General features: G+C 53.6%; 1 protein-coding gene across 1 annotated transcript in view; it reads left to right on the top strand.

The window, feature by feature from the left end:
- The window catches only part of FAM53B (family with sequence similarity 53 member B), a 36,207-nt gene that overhangs the window by 14,732 nt on the left and 224 nt on the right, over positions 1–21,251 (top strand). Inside the window, exon 4 of the mRNA XM_026065622.1 lies at positions 21,145–21,246. Coding sequence (XP_025921407.1) covers positions 21,145–21,246 — 102 coding nt within the window. The remainder of the gene's footprint in view (positions 1–21,144; positions 21,247–21,251) is intronic.

The following is a 21,251-nucleotide window of genomic DNA, read 5'->3' on the forward strand; positions in this document are numbered from 1 at the left end:
GGTGAGGCAACCTAGGAGAGCCGCCCTCCAGCGCTAGCCCGAGCCATCGCTGCCCTGGGGCTGTTTGCTAGAAGGGGTCGTGGGGCTGCTGGGGAGCCGTGGAGAGCAAAACACCTCCAAGAACACCCTTCTTCCCCAGAAAGGAAGGAAAGGAAGAAACACTGTCCTGGCCCTGAAGTGCTTCCAGACTCCGCACGTGTGTGGGAAGAACCTGGATCCACGCTCCTTTAGTTGCTTAAAACCTCCAGCAAATTTAGCGCTCAGTTTCGGCAGCAGAGGAACTGCAAGTGCTTTTCTTGCGGCTGCAGCAGCGGCAGCCGCTCAGCGGAGTTTTCCTTCCTCATGTGGTGTTTCTAGCTGCGCCCTAACCCCTGACGTCGTGCGGTCTGGGACCCCTGAGGGTGCAGGCACGCCGCACCGAGCCCCGTTTATCGTGAGAAAAGGATCTGGCAGTGTGGCAAAGGGTGTGGGGCTGACGGCAGCCCCGAGGAGCACGGGGCGCAGGGTCCAGCAGGACTGCACTCCTTCCGAGGACAGCGGGGGGAGGAGCGGTGGGAAAGCATTTGGACTGGTGTTTCACGGCAGTTGTATCCCAACTCTTAATGCTGGATGTTGCACTTCATCATCTCTGGGCTTTAAATCGCTCTCAGGTGGCTAATCAGAATGTCGCCGTCCAAGCAGCCCGAGCACTGCGATCCCCTGTCCTTGCAAAGCCTCCGGGCACCTGATGTGAACGGTGGCATCCAGAGCCGGGCTGCAGGGAGGGGGTGTTAGCGTCACCCTCCAGGTCCCTTCCCCGGGTCGGCTGTGCCCATGCGCCCACCTCTTCCAACTAACGTTAACAAGAGGGAGATCCTCGGTATTGCTCTGATGGAAACGCGTTTAGTTCGCTCGCTGGAGGTGAGCAGAAGCAGGAAGGGCACTGACGCGGGCTGGTCGGGTTTCCTTTGGGGCGGACGATGCTCCGAGGGAGCGCTGGGTTTGGTTGCTCGGGTGGCCGCCTGGCGGGTCTGCTCCTCCAGCATGCACATGTTAGGAGTGCCCCTTTCTTCATTTCAGGCGCTTGGAGAACAGCAGTTCCCAAAGAACATCTCCTCACCCACTCTAAACATCACTTTGAACACGGCTCAGGCAAAATCGTTTCTGCCCCTTTTCTACTGAGTCGGAAACTGAGGGCCGTACGTATCACAGCACGCTGCAAACACGTCGTAGACTTACAGGCTTAATTTAACTGTGCTGCAAGCGTTATTACTTATCTTGTGCCAGAAGCTGAACAATTCTACTTTGAATGTAGGTGGAAGAGTACCCTTAGGCACTTTAAAAAAAGGGAAAAATAATTGAATGCAAGATGAACCCTCAACACAGTAATAGCCAGATTAATACCCACAAGAGTTATGAGCTGCTGTTAGTGACACGTTGAAGGTGCTGGCTTGGCTTTGTAGAGGAGAAGTGGTGCTAAAGGTTCAAAAGAGATGGTAAATGATCTAGCATATCTCGCAGCTGGGTACTCAGTGTCTGTCTGTGGATTTTGAATCGTGCTCTCTCTCCTCAGCCCTGGAATACCAACTGCTCCCTGCTGGAGTCGGAAGAGCTCCCCGCGCGTTAAGGCATAGTTAGAGTACTAAGGCAATGCGCCTGACTGGCCTTTTGTGCTGCCCGTGACGTGTGTGCTGCTAGTGCTGGAGCCTCCTTCCAGGGCGGGATGGGGCTCGTTTCAGCTCACTTTTGCAGTCTAAGGTAGTAGTCGAGGCTCCTTCTACAGCCGGGGGAGCGTATCCTCTTTTCCTCGGGATGGGATGAATTGCTCTCTGGAAGCATCTCTCTGCTCCTCGACTAAGTCAGGGGACCTGGCTCAGACTAGGTGCCTAACTTTCAAATGACTGAAATGAAATGAGTCCTACCTCAGATGACTGATCAAACTGTTCCTGCTGTGCACACAGTGGCCGTGTAGATGTGCAGGAACCCATTTTCTACAGAAGCTTCGTATTACACAGGAAAACTCTACTCCTTCTGGAGGCGTTTAGGAAATGCAATCTGGAACGAAACACGGAGCCTCAAGAGCAGATGGTTTTTGGCAACACCCATGAGTTATCTGGACACAGTCTCATTCTTGGGGGTCTCCGGCCGTTGCCACCACTGGAAAATAGTGCTGAGCCTCCACCCAGCTCTGTGCTGCGAACGGTGGTTAAAACTTTCCAGGTGCAATATCTGTACGCCAGCCCCACTCCTCTATCCTGCATAACACACTGGAGGCAAGGAAGCCCGTGCACTTCTGGGTGTGCACGTGAAGCTAAGAGGAACGGAGAGGCACGTTTCACTCTGGGCTGGGAACACGGGTTTTGCTCAGTGCTGACGAGCTTTACCGCGCCGCAGCAGGGCCGTGCTGTTCGGGAGCGCGGATTTTGCAGAGCGGAGGCTAGTCCACCTGGGAGCTGGCTGCTCCGGTTGTGCGGGGGCCGCTGCGAGAGCGCCGCGGAGGCTCTTCGAGTGACTGCTAGCGAGCACATCTTATAATTGCAGGGACAGCAGAGGCCAGCTCGGCCGGCTCACTGCGTCCCGTGCAGGGGAGATACCAGAGGGCACAAGTATAGAAAGATATTGATAAAAGAAGGTAAATGGGAAACGGTGCAATTCAAGGCAGACATGCACAGAGCAAAAGCGTGCTCTGCACACGCGCTAGGAGCGCAGGAATGGGACACGCGGGCTCCCTAAGTCCTGCTTCATGTCCTTGTTAATGTGCTCCTAGAGCCCGTCGCGAGAGGAAGGGAGAAGGTATTTGAAAAGGTTTCCTGTACTTTGTACTGAAAGCGTCGCGGCTTAATCATCAACGAGCGGCGGGCTGGTACCAAGCGCGTGAAACGTGCCTGGCAGGGAGCGCGGGCACCGGCGGCAGCGAGCTGTGATTGCCCACCTCGGAGAGACGCTTGCACGCGCTGCTTTCTCCCTGGCTTTCTGCGTGGCTCCCGGTGGGGAGGATCCGTTTGGCTTCCTCAGGGAGCATGAAAGCCTCGGAGCCGGGCTGGAAACCTCCCCGGGTCAGGGGGAGATTTGTCAGCGGCTCCCACAGACGTGGGATTCAGGCCTCAGCGCCCGAGGCTGGGCGGCAGGAGCTGCGCTTGCTCTGCTCCTGGAAGCGGTTGGGTTCCTGCCAAAAGCGGTAGGTTCAGCCCCAGTGCCGTGTGCGAGGTCGTTCGATAACGGTGCAGTTAGCGTGGGGGCACCGAGGGACATGGTTTGCGCCCAGGATGGGCTCCTCCGTAGCTCTCACTTTACTTTTCTGTCTGTTTTCCTGTTTGGAGAAGGCACTGCCTGCCAAACCACTGAGAGCTCTTGCAAGGTCGTGCTCATGCGGGTGTTTGAAGGTTTTATAGATGTTAAATATCGCTTCTGATACTGAAACAATGACTGTTTTTGTCCTTTGCTACCTGTTTTGGAGGCCAGCACTAGCTACTGAAAGGTGTATTCTTTCAGTCTCGCTTCGTGGCTCTGCAAACTGTTTCTAGTCTAGGGGGTAAGCCCACTCGGAAGAGCCTCGGTGTATCTTCATGTCTTCCCTGCTGACCCAAGCCCTAACCATTTGCAATCCGTTTTCCGAACCCGCTCACTAGGTTAATCAGAAGCAAGCTTCATGCTAAGGGAATACACAGCAGTCAGTGGAAACGGCAGCAAAAGCAAAACAATAAAAGGAAACGGGCTGAGCAGAGGGGAGAGCGTGGGCTATCACAAATGGTCGTGGTTACGAAATAGTCAAGACGCTAAAAACAGCAGCGCGTCACCGCAGCAGATGTATTTGGTAATCAAATTTCAACAGAAGGGATGCTGATTGTGCAGCCTTAGCTGTTTGGCAAGAAAGAGGAGATGTGACCTGCCGTGGTGCGAGCGCGATCATCGCCCAGCGAGAATGAGAGCGACAACTTGCTTCCCACAGGAAAAACAATGGGAAGCGTCCGAAATGGGGTCAGCCCTTAGACAAGTGAAAGTCCAGATGTTCAAAGGTAAGTTGAAAAGCTCCTGCTTCAGCTCCACTTGCTCCACCTCTGGTGTGGCAACCTGTGTGCTTGGGCACGAACCATGGCTAGCTGCCACCTGCAACGGGGCTTGGAGCTCTGTGTCCTGCCCAAGAGCGTGGTCTTGGTGGGCCAGTGAGCGGAGAACTGGCTCCCGTTTCAGAGCAGCCACTGACCTCTTCTCTGCCAATGCAATGCGAGGTGGTCGCCCTTCATCTCTGGTCCCGTGGGACAGTGCAGAGTGCAGCGCCCTATTTGCTCCGGTAGGGCACGTCGAAGAGGACACTGTCCTCCTCCCAGACTCTCCCACACTGAACTGACAGGCACAGCCATATCGACCCAGTCCAGCCTTTGGGACAGGGAGGATGTTACAGGCTACAGACTGGACTCCGTGGACCAGACAGATGGTCTGGACTGATTGTGATCAGATTTTGCACAAATTTGAAAGGCTGTGCAAGGTATAGCGAAGGAGTGGAGCGCCCAAGCCCTGGTTTCCACCTTCCAGGAGGAAAAGGCCTGGTGGATTCTCACACAGCTGCAGTGGTGTGCGTGGAGCACCACCATAAGCTCTGCTGAAGTTAAGGCCCTTTTGATTGTCCCGCCCTGCACTGATTAGATACTGCACTTCTGTTCCTACTCTGCAGTTTTTGAATTATTATTGTTTGTGTCTCCTAATTTGCTTTTGGTTTCGCCTTAAGCCTCACTTGACCCTGCTTTGTATGGTTAGAGCTGAACGTTCCCAAAGGACAGCTTTACAAGAAGTCACCACGCTTCTGCGGTTCTTAGGTACATCCATAACACATCCATTAATATGGGAGTTTCATTTCTTTCTCTTCCACTCTTAAGTATTTCTTAAGTATCGTTCGAATTCTGGGAAAAGAGTATTACTTCTAAAGATTAGGTGTCCAGCAGTTAGCAGTAGTTTATTTTTCTAGCTTCAAAGCACTGTGATAAGGAGCAAAGAGTGAGTTGTAAGGAGGAAGAAGCCCTGCCAGTCTCCGTGGTGCCATTTCTGCCAGGGTGCCCGACAGATGCAAGGGGTGGCAAAGGGTGCGATCCCGGACTCTCTCTTCGGTCACTGCTTCTGGCATTGCGTCACCAGCAAAGCGAGGGATGGCAGGCACAAGATGTGGAGAAAATGGGGCTTTGAGGCTTGAAGCGAAGCTCTGAACCGTCAGTTGGTGCGCTGGTTTGGGTAGAGTGTTTGCCAACATCACCCTCCCTCCGACGCGGCCTGACGCCTCCAGTGAGGCTCTCGGAGGACATGGACAGAGATCTTCAGCTCACGTTAGGAGCTAGCGCCGTGCTCTGGTGGGTCGCTGCGGGCAGTGCGCTGCCTTGCCCTCGGAGCAACAAAACCTGGAAGCGCGTGGGGCAGCCCCTCCTTGGAGGAGAGGGAAGCAGCGCTCCCCCAGCACGGCTCTGTCCGAGGGCAGGACACGCAGCAAAGAAGAAAACAGCCCTTCTCTCTCGGGCTTTGGAAACAATCCTTATTATCCTCAGAGGATACTGTAGGAAGTTTCAGGGAAAAGAAACCTTTTCCGTCATGTCAGAGCAAGGATGAAAGTTCATCAGCTGGAAAACAAAGCCGCGGAGGGCTTGTCCTGGGAGATCCCGGATGAGTCAGTCGGAGCTTCCCTTTCCCCTCCAGCCGACGGAGAGCCCAGGCACACATTTATAATTTGGAGGGCCTTTTCAGCTCTGACGCAGGCAAGTGACCCAAGAATGACAAAAATCTAATCCCTCATATGTCCAAAACTGCTCAGTCCCTGGTCCTTGAAGACTAGCTGCTTAAAGGAATAGTTATGTTTTCTCTGGCTACGGTCCTCCACCTCAAAAAATCCCCCAAACCAGAAAGCGACCTCTGAGTAATCGGTGTTACTCAGCTACCCCACAGCACTAGATTGGACAAAAATAATTTTTATGTTGGTTGATGCTAAATAAAACGAGGCGGGGTCAGGATTCTAAGTATTTTCCCTTATTTTCATGCCTTTTTATAAGTACTGGTAGTGCTAAGGCAGGGGCTGTAGTGAAGGGGATGAGAAGTGGGGCTTCCGTGCAGGCAGTGCACGTTTCCGTGCCGTTCCCAGCCTGGGCTCGGGTTTGCGAGGCAGAGGGGCTGCCTGCGACCCTGCGGTCGGCTCGCGCTGCCGGCCCCCGCTGCGGTGCGCCGGACTCCGAGCCGCTGGATGTCCTCCCGTGGATATTGTCTTCTTGCTGCGCTCATCGCCGAGCTCTCCACCCGCAACTGGGCATGCTCTTCTACTTCACTCATTGCTTTTTTCCAAGCTTTCCCTATTTTTCCTCCACGCAGTTACTTGGTAAATCTGCCACAAAACTTGCTCAGAAGGGCCCGATTCTGCCCACACTGACGTTCTTCCTACGTGGTGCTACCTGGACTGTTTGGTAGCACTGAAATCAGTGAACACCCCTCCTCGCTGACGTTTTCCTAACTCGGCTCTGGCTGCTGATCAGTCCTCAGGCCAAGCTCTGCGGCCAGGGACCGCGTGTTCTCCAGAGCCTAGAGAGTGTCTATCTCATCGTGGTTGCTAGCATAAACAAATAATACTGCAGTCACCAAGTAACTTCCCAACCACAATCTTGCATGGAGCGAGCCCAGAGGAAGTCTCCAGTGAAGTGTCTCCAGGTTTCCAGAGCTGAAACTGAGCCAAGTTTGGGCGTCCACCAGCAGCAGAGCGGGCATAGGTAGGTCCCGCGCAAAATCCTACCACGGGATTGTGCGGCTGGAGGGCAGGATTGTAGCTCTGCGTGAATTGTATAAGCAGAGTGAGAAACAGCAAAGCTGACATCCATGCATGGGCCAGAGTTTTATTGTTTTTTCAGCTCAGTTATGGAAAGTAGCCCTGGCAGGCTTCATGCTAACGCACAGGGTGTCTCTGTGGGAGGACTGGCACGGAGGATGGAGCAAGATTAGGCAAGTTGTGGAGAGCATTCTTGCCTTTGGTGGAGTTATTTTCATGGGTGTAGGGCACTGCAATTCAGTAGGCGAGCAGAGCAGAGCCCTCAAAGTGAAGGAAACGCAATAAAAATGGACTAACTCCTCTTGGACGGTAGGAGACAGCGAGTATGTCTGCACAAGAGAAGTCCGCAGATTTGGTTATTCCCTTCGGCTGCTTTTAATGACTCTCTAGGAATGAGACTGGAAAGTTAGGTGATTTCAGATGAAAGCCTGAAATAATGGCAAGGTGTCTGTGTTACTGCATGTTTCCTCTCATCTAGCCACTGATTTATATAAATGTATAAATGGCTTATGTGCAATGATATTTGAGAGTCATAGGAGAGAAAGCTAAAAGAAGTTGACTGAAAAATGAACAAAATGCTACCAGCGGTGCTCTGGTCGCAGGAAGAGGGCTGGCTGGTTGCAGCCGTGTCTGCTGCAACAGGCACACACAAGTTTGCCACTTAAAACAAGGCAGAAAGATCCCCCAGCAACCAGGCAAGCGAACAAAAAATCCCACGCTCTCCTCCTTACGGACTTCTGCCCAGAGGTCTGAACGTTGCTAGTTACTGTAACTTTGTTAATAAATATCAACCTTCTGTGTGTTTTAATTTTGGGGGGAAAAACAGGCAGCAAAGCATTGTTTGTGGAAATGGCATAACCTAAGAGCAGTTCTAGGAATCAAATGGTTTCTTCACGCCGTTAGCGGTATTCAGGGCAGGCAGGAGGTGTTCGGGCAGAAAGGGTGCGAGCTGCTCCTGGAAGCAATTACACGGCCGTGTAACTGGGCTAATTAAGACAGGGACCTGAGCGTTCAAGCTCTTTGGGGAGGGAAGAGGAGCCAAAATACTTGGGAAAACTTTTCCTTTAATTCTTCAAAATACTAGTTGCATGTTTTTGTCTCTTCTTTCTGCGGTTCTCTTAGCTTAGACAGGGGAGGTGGACCCACATCACCCTCTGCTTCTCATTTACTCGTGCAGCACCAAATTAGCCAGGCTTCAACTTAGGGCACAAATCAAACTACGAAAACTATTCTCATTGAAATAATAATAGCTTTGAAAGTCACAACAATGCAGAAATCCTTCTATTCTTTTTAAGCGCATACCAAAACTACATTTTGTTCCTCTTGGTTTTAGAATTAGTTTTCAGTCTCTGGGGAGGCTGGGTAAAAACCCAACCGAAAATACTGAGATGAGTGGATGACAGCGTTGTGTCATTTAGGTATCGAAAGGCAACCTCAGTTTTTGGAGTCAGATGAAAAGTAAAAATGGCAGTTTCTATTCTTTACTCCGTACCACAAAAAAGGAAAGTTTGGTTATGCAGAAGAATTTGCCAGGATTTCTCGTGGCGCTCCTAGCGAGCGGCGAGGCCGGCCGCCCGGCACCTTCGGGTCTCCCGCGCCACTGCCGGCCAGCTGCCTGGGGACTTGGAGGTGATGGCTCCTCATGGAAGCGCTGGAGGAGGACGCGTGCTGTAAAGGGGCTTTCATGGACGTGTGAGTTGAGTCCAGCGTGGTGGACCTCTGCTAGACCCCCAAATTAGGATAGTTTGATGAAATTGTAGCAAGCCAGGAATACACAACACAAGCTTGCGGAGTTCAAAGGATGCAGTGACAGTGGTGGGGATTTTCCAGGAACTGTTACCTCCTCCGTACACAGCTTTGACGAGATTTGGACCCACCTAAACTCCTGGGCTCTTTGTTGGATCCTGACTATCAACACTTAGTCCGGTTCAGATGACAAAATCAGATGACTGAAAATTGTCCCTGGTAACGACAAAATGAGTCTTTACTATCTCTTGCCCATTTTGCTTCCTGCCTTGAAAAATTTTGATATGGTTGTTACTGAGAGCTTTTAATGTGTGCTAGCACATTTGCAAATTCAGCAGCGCTTTTTGCAGGTTTTTTTCAAAAAGTGAAGCATTTATATATATTGTTCAACACCAGCCATGTGGCCTACAGCATACAACCCGCTGCAGAAGTAGCCCTGCTTGAGAGGCAGTGTGGTCTGGTAACGCTTAGTAATACAGCTTGCCGTGGAAAGTAGGACAGGGACGCGTTTGTGTCATATTTGCCATAAAATCTCAGTGGCACTAACTGTCGGAGGCGGTATGAGAGATTTTAAGTCATATTTTCCAGCTTTAACTGCACTGTTAGAATCTGTATATTGGTAGTACACGAAGACTTTGTGGCCCCTGTGCACCGTTTCTGATGGCTCCACAAGATTTTAGCTTCTCTATGATCCTTTAAAGCACTTGCAGTTGGAAGAGCTATATACACCATAACGTGTGTTATATTATTGATACGTTCTGTGCCAGAGTTGTTTTCTCTAGCACCCGTTTGCTTTGCTCAGGGAGTTGCTCTGTGGTGGACCCTGCACACTGAGGAATCCCAAATAGTTAGTAAACCAGTTCTCCTCTGGGTGAAACACCGTGTTATACGGTATGGCACACCGGATGTGGGACAGAGAGCAGCTGCCCTAAAGCAAACAAGGTAATTAGAATTAAAAATACAGTCGCATCTCCACGTGGCTGTGGAGAACTTCCCATGGCAGTGAATTCCCCGTGAAGAGGCACCTGCCCTACAAGTGGGATGCACGCGCTGGGTGAGGGGTGCGCGACCATGGGCACGGGGGCTACGGGACGCTGCCCTCCAGGGGTAAAACTTTCACAATTTCCACATGAAAAGATTTTCTGCTCCAATTCTGGCAGCTTTCAGGCTCGCTTTCAGCTTGCCGCTTGGAAAGTTTTTGCGGGTCGCTCCCTGCCGCTGGGACGCGGCGGCGCTGGGCAGGACCGGCCGCACCAATCTCGTTCGGCGTTTGCACCTGCCGAAGCGAGCGCTGAAGTGTTGTCGAAGGTACTGACGGGCGAAACGCTGGAGCTTTTAAATTCCTGACGTATCCCAGGAAATAGTTTGATATTGATGTAACTTCTAAGAGAGATTCCAGCTTCTCAGCCCCAGTGTTTTTTAAATAAACACGAATGAGCGACTGCAAAGGTCAATTCGTGGCTTGGTGGGAAAGCGCATTGGGATTGTGCTTCAGTCAGGATCCAACAAAATGACACGGTGGAGAGGGCGCAGAGGACCTGGGAGGCTGGCGGGTTTTGCCTTTGGTCACACTGTTACCTACGCTGCCATCATTATTCATCGCCTCTTTATTTCTTTTCTTAATTAAAAACACAAATAGTTGAAAAAAAATTAAGTCAGTATTGGAGATTAAGTTTATAATGATGCTTGCTCCTGGCATGAGATGCAGACGGGCTTTCTCCCTCCCTGCTCCTTTCGACAAACAATTCTCCGTATTCATCTAAGCAGGAGAAGACCTCAGCGGCGTCACATCGCCGCTCGCGTGCACCGGGGCAGAGGGTAGCGCAAGTGGTGCTGACGGGAGGTTGCCCGTTGGTGTGAACCCACAGCGCTCGCTTAACGCTTCTCATGACTCCAGGAAGGAAGCTAATTCGCTGCGAGGAACTTTACCCCCAGAATATTTCCGCTGCTTATATAGATGTTTTGCATCAATTTTTTTACCACACCGTGCTAAAAATAAAAGCTTTTGTTAGGCATCGCCGATTGGCCTAGTTTGAGAGTTTTATCGTGAAGGTCGAACTGTGCACGTACTTTTAATGTAGAGAAGGCAACAAGTAAAGAGGAACGGATGGTTTTGAAGTTACGGCACCAGACCGGATCGCGTGTGTGTCAGGTCCCTTCCTGCCTATTCCACGATCATCCTTTTAGCTGTGTTTCCCGGCCTCAGCTTCCCAAGCGTGAAAATGTGGAAAAAGCATGTTTTCACCTCCCCCGGTCTGCTGAGACCGCAGCTGAGGTCCTTCGGAGGCAGCTGCCGTGCTGGAGGCCGCCCGGAGAGGGGCCGTCGCCCCGCGAGCGCGGGAGGTGCTTGCAGGAGCTGAGTTACTGCAGCGCGCTCTCTCGGTTGCGTGTCAGACTTCCTAACGGTCACGGCACGCAAGGCGATGGCATACGCTGCTCTGATTTTACACGAGAAGTTATCCCATCTGCTTCACTTTTACAAATCCGTGCTTCGCCAGGCCGCGGGCGCCGTCCCGGGAGCGGGGCTGGGGTTTTAACGCTGGCCGGGGGCCGTGCGCAGGCTGCCCTAGGCGCTTGGCATACAGTATTTATTTGAAGCTTCTTCTCCTCCCGCGAGCGCAGCGCGGGGCGTGAACACTCGGGTCCCTGTTATCCGCCAAGCGGCACGGGGGGCACCGTGCCGCGCGCGCGCGCGTCTCCCCGCGTGACTCGGCGGCGGCGCGCCAAGGCAGGGTCTTTCTGAAGCCCGGCAGCGGCCAAGCGCGGTGCCCTTGAGCGCGAGAGCGCAGCGCTTGAAACGCAGACAACGCTTTGCAGTGTCTCCGTCCGCCAGGGACACAAAACCCGACTGTATGCCCCAGGAACGCGCCTGACCCACCACGCGGCGCGTTTAACCCCCCGGTGCCCGGCGGGGGGGGGGGATCGGCGCTGCGGTGCCGGGGCGCGGGGCTCCGGCCGCGTTTCGCGCCGCGAGGCAGCCGGGGCAGCCCGAACCGAGGACAGGACTCCCGCGGCCGTGCCGAAACGAGCCCGTCACACTTCTGTCCAGTTCGGCTCCATCTCACTAATTTTTTGGCCGATGCAGCAGCTACGGTACGTGACTATGCAAAATATACTGTTGGACAAATCGCCGTTGACTCATTTGGAAAGCGTTCTGCTTTCTTAAACTGTTTTCCACAGCTTCCTTTTACGCGGGCGCTGAGGCGGACGGGCCGGGGCAGCTCTCCCTCTGCTCCCGCCGTGCTTCCCCCCGTGCGGCTTCTCCTGGCCCTTCTCCCGGGCGCAGGCTGCCCTCCAGCACGGCCTCCCTCCCCGGCCTTCGGCCTTCCCTGCGCCCTGCAGTTACACGGCTCCGAAGACGAGGGTGAAAATGCGGGTAAAGTCGCCGGTAAAAGCAAATTAACACTTCAAGCTCCAAAGGCAGCTCTAATGCTAAAGACTTAACCAAACCCTCCTTCTTTCTTCCTTTTTTTTTTTTTTAACACCGTGGTGTAAAACCACTTGGTAGGATAATAGTTATTTCTCAGCCTTCTTGTGAAAACTGTTTTTCGCACTAAACAGAAGGAGGGCAGAATTTTCTGCGAAAGCTGTAGCTTTTCAGCGCAAACAGCCAAACGACGGTGCAAAATTAGAATCGGGGCGACGCAAATATTGCTCTTCGCTAGCGGAGGGAGCCGGGAAGGCAAACTGCGAAACCAGCTGCCGCGCAGCCGTGGCTCGCCGTGCCTTGCCCGGGCAGCGCCGGCGCGCGCGCCGCGGGTCCTCCTCCGCGCGGACGGGCCTTCCGATCTGGAAACCGAAAAGGTGAAAGGGGCGAAGGGAGGCTGAGCGGGAGCCGTCGGGGCCGACGGCGTGAGAGGTCCCGTGGGGAAACGCTGCCTCCTTTGAAGCCCGGAGAGGTCTGGCCGTCGACCTCCGTGAAGCCCGAATTTCAACCGCGCCGTTCTCGAGAATCGTTGCAGGCTTTGGTTGTAGTTTCCCTCCAGCATCTCCTGGTCTCCAGAGCAGATAGCATCTGGCTCAGGGCTGCAATTAAAAAAAAAGGGTGGATGAGTTTTGCATTCCTTGGCATGGCAAGACGCGGGTCTCCTTCCCCGGCTGGAGCCCAGCTCGGGCTCCGCACCAGACGCGTAGCACTCAGTCTGTAGTTCATTTATTTTATAACTGCCTCCTGTGTTTTTTTTCCTCAGGTATTTCAGTCACTTTTTTTCTGACACCTCATCCATCACTTAGAAGTTCCTCCTACGGGGGGTACGAAATCGGCATCCTTCCCGCCGACGGCAGTGTTGATCTTGGAAGCCCGCGGCTCTTCCCCCGCCGCCGTGCTGTGGTGGCAGCGGGGCCGGCCGCTGCCGCTAGCGGTCGAGGTGCGACCYGGGGACCCGGCGGTGGCGGCGGCGGCGGGGCAGAGCCGAGCCCTCCGGCAGGGCAGCGCGGGAAGGCGGTGCGCCCTTCGGATTTCRGTTTGGGTCCGAAGGCAGTGAGATGCAAGTAAGGTTTCAAAATAAACTTGTGAAGGGCGATAGGTGCCGTGAGAGCTGTTGCAAAGCCCAAAGCRTTTCCCTCCCTGTCCGCCTTGCGGGCGGCGCGCCGGCCCGCCACCCTTCTTCACCTGGCACTCGCACAGCGCCAGGTAGTTGGCCGGGTTGGACGTGGTCGTCGTAGCTGCCGAGTTTTCAAGGGACATAACTCAGTCGAATGCGAAGTGTTGCCCGAAACACATCTCRCTTCTCAGCGAGGGCTATTTCTATGCAAAATTTCCTCTTTGCGCTCTCAGTTCCAAAACAGGGCTATCCAACAGGGGCTGTTCTTACGAAGAGAAAAGATTGGTTGTTTCATTCTCCTTGTACTAAAAAGGCTCTGAAACGAGTCTTCTCTCTCTTCCTAATGCGGTTCCCTCCACATATCCCTTCCTCCCACGTCTCRTTGCTCTAAAGCCAACCTCTAGAAACATCAGCTTAAGGGTGAAGTTTGAGAAAACTGCGAGTGCCTGAAAAATGGAAGAGAATGCTGGAACTGAATAATATGTGTGTGTGTGTGTGTGCCTAATCTGAATAATAGTAGCTGTTATAATTAAGTTATGTAGAACTTTGAAAACAACTGAAACCTATTTTTCAGTCTCGAGCAACTGGGTGTTCTCTTTCGCAGCATGAATAAGACATTTGCATGAAACGAATGCCATGTAGGACTTCAATATGACTCGAACGATCAAAGCGGCAGATAAGGATCTAGGACTGTGGGTGAAGGTATTTTACAGTAACTAAGGCTCATAAGAGCCGTTTGCCTCGGAGAGTGATTTAAAACCAAGCGGGGCAAAGAAATCCCCCGCGAGATGACTTTGTTCCACTGAAGAGGGTTTCCAGCGCTGGAGCGGTGGCCGCGACCCCGAGGGAAGGCTGGTAGGCTCGTTCCAGCTCCGCGAGGCCTCTGCGGCGCGAGGAGGCGGCGTACTTTCCACCCACAGYTCGTTCTCAGTTTCCTTCTCGCAGAGGGTTATTTTGAGCTTCACGAAGAAACTGCAGCGCAGTGTGCTAATGGGAGGTGATGACAGTTTAGTAGGTAGGGCTGGTATTGTTGACAGCTCGTAGCATCGCACCTTCAACAAGAACATTGCAGCAATACCCCAGCAGGGCGAAAAACAGTGTTTGTGCAAAAGCCATGCCAAGTGTTTCACCACAGGGCTCGTAGTCGTGTTAGTGTTTATTCTAGCATATTCACTTGGGGGCTCCTTAGTCGAGGGAGACGTGTGGCAGGATTTCACTGGAGGGAAAAGCTCACAGTTGGTTGTTTTATGAGGGGAAGAGTTTTACGAAGAAATGTTCCTGATGAATTTCTTTAGCTTTCTCCGTGTTGAGGCTGCCAGTGTTCCACGTTCGTTCTTAATATATAGCACTGTCTGTTCAATGCATAACRGCAGCTGGAGGAGAGTAAATACCTGGTTCAGCCCCTCTGGAGGGCGGTGGAGAAGGACAGACCTTGGAGGGTCCAGTCAGTTTCTGACCCGTCATCTGATAGTGCTCAGGGAATGAACACGGGGGAGTTAGCGTGAGGGCGGGTCTAGGCTTGTACTTCTGCAGAAATATTTGAAATAGGATCGGCAATTAAGAGATCAACTCTGGGCACCCAGAGTTAGAAAGCGTCGGCCTTTGGGCCCAGCCACGTGTCCTTGGCACGTGTGAAGACTCCTGCTGAAGTCAGCGGTTGTAGCTAGCCTCTCTGGCACATCCGGCTGCAGATGCGTAAGTGCTGGGGAGGCTTCGCGCATTGCAACGGTCGCTCTGGTGTCAGTGGGGCCTCAACGGCCTAACCCACCTCGTGGCCCTCAAAGGGGTTTTCAGCTCCRTGTGACTTAGCAGTCTCCGGATCTGTGCACCTTACCAAGTACTGGTGGGCGGGCTGCAAACCTTGCGCCTTTTGTTTCAGAAGTGAAAATCTGCAGCCTTCCCTCCAGCCCCAAGCTCGGGAGGAGGTGGCACGTACAAGATGAGGAGATAGGCAAGTGGGATTCGTTTTTCTCCCGTATTAACTCTGCGGTTACCAAATGGACTGCTCATACCTTACAACGGGACATCATTCTGATACTTCCACTTGCTCGCACGTAAGAGCAGGAGGCAGTCGTGTGCCGTGCGGAGCACAACGAGAGCCCGTCACGATGGAGCGGGCCGGCAGCCTTTCCCCACCACGCAGCACGGTCGTTGCTTTGGCGGTCGGCCACAATGAYGCGGGCTGGCAGCGCTGCAGCTCAGTTACAGTGGTCAAGACTTTCTTGCTTTTTCTGTGTATTTGTGGACAATTTCTCAGGTGCTTTGTTTAGCAGCTTCTCTTTTTCTTCCTCTCCCCATGGGATCCCTTTGCATCCTTTCTGGGCATTTACATTGCCGTGTCTCTGGGGGGAGTTAGAGGAAGATAAACTCGGTAGCTCAAATGTTAAGCAGCAGGTTAGAGGTGCAGCTTACTATGGTTCTGAGGAAAACATATTTTGGGTGGAAGGTACTTTACTGAAACTAATGCGGCAAAGTCAAGGCTGCTGCAAGCGAGTGTCTCCCAAAAGCCACCTGCATAACGAGCACTGGAGGCCGGATCCAGAAGGATGTCTGGATTCCTACGTTTTCCTTGAAATCAACAGTAGTTGAGATGCCTAACTACCCTTTTTGGTCTGGCGCTAAAGGGCAACTTTGTGGAGCGGCTTGGAAGAGGCCCAAGGTTGCTGAGAACAAGCGAAGCGTTGTGGGTAGGCTTGCACGGCCTGGGCCAAAACTTCGTCTCTTTGGCCGATATAAATAGAGGGCTTCACTGTCCAGTGCTGCCAGGTCAGCAGCCCTCGCATACACTAAATTCACTCAATAAATAAAAAAGAAGTAAGGAAATCCAGATGGATTCAGAACAGACGCTGCATTGAGGCTAGCGGCTGAGGCACATCTGCTCGCCAGGCAGCTCCGGCGACAAATGGCAGGTGGTCACAGGGCGTGATTAGCACCGGCTTTGGGAATCCCACCCCAAAACGCCCCCCCTCGGTGCCGTGCGCCTTTGAGCCGCAGGTTGCGTTGTTCCAGCTGCCCTGAGCACGGCTTTCCGGACCGAGTGCTGGCAAGGCGACTCCACGAAGGATGGCTCAGCCGTGGACCCGTGTGCAGCAGAGGTCTTTGCTTCTGGGGAACCGCTGTAATATTTGAAGCGACAAGACCATTGGAAGGGTTCTTCCGTCTTCTTGCAGGGAAGAGAAAAATTACCTAGAATGACTCAATTCGCCAGCTGTACATCATAGAAAAAAAATTGGCTTGCGACATGGGTGGATTTAATGGCGGGTGTTACAGGGCAACGAGAAAATGACGCTGTTGGCTTTTTTGTCTTGCCAAAGTCCAGACCAAAGGGAAAATTTCAGTAGATGTCAAGCGCATTTATGGCAGTTCTCCGAGAAGCGTCCAAGATTTGAAATGCTTTTCGTTTGGATAGAAAGATTGTCCTGGGGACCCTGTTAGTTCCTCTCCAGCCCCTGTAGTCTCCTTCCTCTTTAGTTTGGCATTGCATGGAGCACCCGTCTGCTTCTCTAAAATGCTGTGCAGCGTCTTCCTTCCTTGCACAATGGAACAGCACACCAGCACACGTGTGTGTGTGCAGCTAATGTAGGGAAAATGCCTGGGTTAGAAGATGAGCTAAATTAACAGCAGGCAGCGAGTGGAGAAAAATTAACATTCTCAGAAGTGCCAAAGTTTTATTTGTAAAAGGGATTTGCACTCCTGAGAGCGCTGTTGACTTTCAGGAGACTTAGGTTTTCAAGTGCCTAAATCACTTTTGGAAACATGCTTGCAAATTTTTTTGGGTACTTAGAAAATATTTCTCATGTGTCCCCAGGCCTTCTCCAAATGCGCTGGTAATTCCGAGTTGTCCATTAACCACAGTTTGCAGTTCTTTGCTCGAAGCTGTTGTGTAGCCAGCACCTAGCAGACAGAACACATGGAAAGTCACAAGTTCTATTAAAAAAATGTGAAAAGGAAGTGGATGTGCCTCGGGTCGTGCAGATCCCTGCCACCAGTGACGGGCGAGGGAGGCGGGGAACTGAACGCAACAGTCGAGGGGCTGCCGTGTCCTCCAGGGCAGCGCCTGCTCGGCTGGGAACAAATGTCACCAGTCCGGACTGGAGTACGCGCACCGGGGCGTACTGGTCGTCTGGGCCAAGTCTTAGGTAATGACGTGAAGCATGCGTTGCGTGCCTTGACCAACAGTATAATTAATCCCTAATGGCAGTCAGCTTCACGGTCTGTGGCTCTGCCCTGCTCGGGGCTAGCACAGCCCGCCTTTGGGTGTTAAGAAAGTTCATGCGATTCCAGACAGGCAGTTTTTTAAAGGGCAAATGCCTGGTCTTTCACATGGACTCGTGGCTTTTGGTGTTTTGGGGAAGTCTCTTCTACAGAAAGACGCGTGAAATGTAGCCGCTCCGCTTAGGCGCTGGCTGCTGGGTTTCGCACCAAGTCTTTGCTCGTGCTCTGATGTTGCACGCGTTGCGACACTGGAGAACGAGCAAGAGTGCTCATGATGCCTTCGCACGAATGCCTTGTTTTCCGCTCTAAGGGAAGACCCCTCCGGGGGGAATGTCTGTGTCCATACGGCAAACGCCTTCCCTCGCTCTCCCCGTCGGCACATGCCCCAGGCAAGCTCAGACCCGATGCAGGCAGATGCAGCTCCCTTTGCCGCGGTGGATTTATGGCAGTGTACATGAGATCAGGATCTGTCTCTGTCTCGAGCTGGAATTTGCAGGAACTCCTCCTGCAGTGAGTCAGAGCTTCCTTTAAGTGCAACATCTGGGTGAGCTTTTGCAATGACTTGTTTTACTGTGATGCTTCACTGAGCATGGTGCTCAAAGCCTTTCAGGCTGCGATCGGTTTGTGTGAATTTAGTACAGGAACCTTTGATTTCCTAAAAAATAATTGGAGTGTGAAGTAGCTGGGGCTGTGACCTAGCTCCCTCAGGAGGTACGTAGAACGGTGATTTTGCTTCATTTAGAGCCTGGGGTAGGTTATTTTGGTAGAGTTACTCCCAATTTATCCTGATTTGTAGGGTATGTGAGGAAGGAAAAAACCTCAAGCAAATGTGTTTTAATTTCCTGGGAATGTCAATCAGGTCGACCGTGGAGTAGCGCTGTTTCTTCAAGCTGCATGTTTGGTAATGAAATTTGCCCCCATGGACCGAGACAGCAGCGCTTTCGTTTCCAGGGAAGGATGCTCTACTGGAGTAATGAAGCTCTCCCGGTTACTCCGGCCTGAATATGGCCCAGGGTCTTGGATGGAGCATGTGATGGTAATAGCAGAGGATTTTTCCTGCCATCTTTGGCTTCGGATGTCCCAGATACATGAGCGTAAGAGACCCGAAGGGCTCTCTTACACTGTCCTGTTATCTCCAGGCAACCTCAAAATAAAGTTTGTCTAACCTGTAGTAGAGGGTTCCAGCGATGGAGACTTCACAGCCGCTTTAAGTCTCCTTTAGCAGTGCTCCCGTATCTGTACTGTTAGAGAGCTTTTCCTAACACAGAACCAAATCTTCTTTCCCGCAATTTCAGCCCTGTTGCTGTAGATGGGAGAACAGGTCATGCATTCCTTCCCTCCAGCTGTGTTTCACATCCTCGAAGACTGCCCTCATCCCTCCCCCTCGGGTTGCTTTTTTCAAGCTAAACTGTTCCTTGGAAGTCGTGCCACCTGGCCTCATCCTTCTTGTTGCCACGGCCTCTCCGCAGCTGGACCGCATCCTTCTTGCAGGGTGGGTGCAGGCGGCTGGCTGTGGCCTCCTGGTGCTGAACCGACGGGCAGGATTGCTGCCCCTCACGGGCTGTAAGCCGGCGGCTCATCCCAGGCCGGCCTGCAGCTTTTTTGCAGGAACACGACACCATTTGGCTAACGCTCACGTTTTGACTCGCAGTAACCCCATGATCCTTTCCGCAGAGCAAGCTGTCCTCCTCCGTGCATTTGTTGGTTATTCCTGCCTTATTAAACGCTATCCTCTTTTTTCAGACGGTATTCCCAGTTCGTGGCATTTAGGCTGAATCTGGGCTGTCTTCCAGAGCGCTGGCCGGCCCTGCCTGCTTGCGGCATTTGCAGATTTAACTGGTCCACTCTCTACTCCGTCATCCAGGTCATCCAAGAAAGTACTGCCTAATCCCCAATCCTGCGCAAGCCCCTGGGGAATCCTGCCTGATGCATATTTCCATTTTGCCAGGGAACTACCGATAGCTCATTCCGCAGTGTGGCTTTTCACCCTTGTAGTAGCTTGCTTCGATCACGCTCCCCATTTGCCTCACATGCCAGTCTCCTACAGTCCAAACATGTGACATCGTATACGTCCTGCTGTGGTCTTCTCATCATCACGTGTGTTTGAGGGGACACCAAGAAAAGCCCCCCCCCGTCCTAGAGCCGAGAGCCCCGGCTCATTGCAGGTGCGCCTCAGGTTTCACGCCACGCGTAAATCCCACGTAAAGAGCGGAAGACTTAAGGAGGCAAGGGAAAACCGAATGCTCGTTTGTTCATTACAGATCTGTCTATGTGGTTTCCAGGCGTTTCCGAGCCCTAGGTTGGACGAGCATCTCCAGCTAGCAGAGATGCTTTCCTCCATCCCTTCGTTTGCTGGATGCACATGGGAAGCACCCGCGCCGGAGCGCTGGGAGATAAGCAGCAAGGCGCTCTGCCCGGGCAGGAGGCGGGGGGCGGGGGGAGCACACTCACGGGTTTGCTAATGCCACTCGTAAAGGCTACGTGTCTGGTTTGCATCAGGGCCTGCCCCTCGGGGCGGGGGGTGGTGGGGGGGTCACGTGTTGTGTTTTGTGGTGCAATTCGAGCCATGGCCGCGTGCGAGGGGGAAAGCGGGTGACCCACCAGGCAGGAGGAGTCGCGCAAGGCGAGAGCCTGCGGAGCGCGTGCCCGCGTGCCAGCCCCTCGGAGCAGGAGGTCCGGCGGGCGCAGCAGCTCGGCGGCCGCGGTGCCCCGCGCCGGAGACGAGGCAGCCGAGGGCTTGCGGCCGCTGCAGCGGTTTGCTCTGCCGCGTTAGGAGCGGGGCCGCTGCAGTCCCCGCCAAAGCGGCGCGTTCGATAACCTCCGTTTCCTCCCCAGCACCCCAGAGCCGCGGCCAGCAGCGGGTCCTGGACATGGCTTGGAAATGCTGCTTGCAAATGGTCTTTATAGGATTTTGGGGAGAAAGACAGTGACATAGAGGCTGGCTGTTGAACGGCCACCCCATCCCAGTGCCCGCGGGGGCAGGATGCCGGCAAGGGCAGTCTGGTCTCGCGGGAGCCGAGACAGCCGCCGGCACCGACGGCCCTTCACTTCCATTCCCTGCCGYGGCAGCCGGGTGGTTCCGAGCACGCCGGGCGCCCAAAGCGAGCGGCCGTGCCAGCAGCACCGCAGGGACGCGTGCTGCGCCGGTCAACCCGCTGGCTCTCCCCGGCCGTAGCTGCGCTGCCGCTGCGCGCCGGCGGTGCAGGCTGGGCCCCCGCGAGAGCCGCGCACACACCGCTCTGACCGCGGCCGGGGCTGCATTTTAGGCGGTTTCTACTTCCACACTCATGTGGGAGGCTGGTAGAATTGCTGGAGAACTTCGTAGTTCACGTATAAGCCGCTTTCCAGAATTTGTAAAGACGGAACATTTTGTCAGGCAGCGAGACGAGATCCTACTTGCGAGGCAGCAGTTTGCTGAGTCCGTAAAGGTTTGCCCTCACTCCTTCACAGCTAGTGTTTGCGTCGCCCCGGTCTTTTTAGCCACCTGCGTGGTGGTGCTTGTGCCCCCTCTATGGAGAAGTGCAGGGCCCGGGAACCGCTGCGGATGGTCCTCTTGGTCTCTCGCCGCCCGCTGTTCTCCTTGTGCCTTTAAACAAAGTGACGGTATGCGAGCAAAATCAAGAGTTTGACCTAAATGTATGATCTGGCATGTCCCCAGTCTGGATTTAACGAGAGGAAGAGATGGAGTCCCACCACTGCCCGTGGCCGGTCGTTCCAGCCTTTGCATTTCCTTCATTTCTAACACGCCTTTATCTGTCCCCACGGTTCCAGCTCCTGCTTCTTGTTTTGCCTCTTCCCTCCTCCCAGCTCGCTTAGTTTAATGAGCCTCGGGACGCCTGTTTCAGCCGCCTGCTCTCCTTCCCTCCGCAGAACCGCCAGACCTTCAACAGCCTGAGCTGCCTTAGCGCCGCGCCGGAGGACGGCGCCCCGCGGACGCCCTTCCGCAGCCCGTCCCGGGCGGCGGCGCCCCGCTCCTC

Source organism: Apteryx rowi, unplaced genomic scaffold (assembly GCF_003343035.1).
Source record: "Apteryx rowi isolate R43461 unplaced genomic scaffold, aptRow1 scaffold_23, whole genome shotgun sequence".
Classification (NCBI taxonomy): Eukaryota; Metazoa; Chordata; class Aves; order Apterygiformes; family Apterygidae; genus Apteryx; species Apteryx rowi.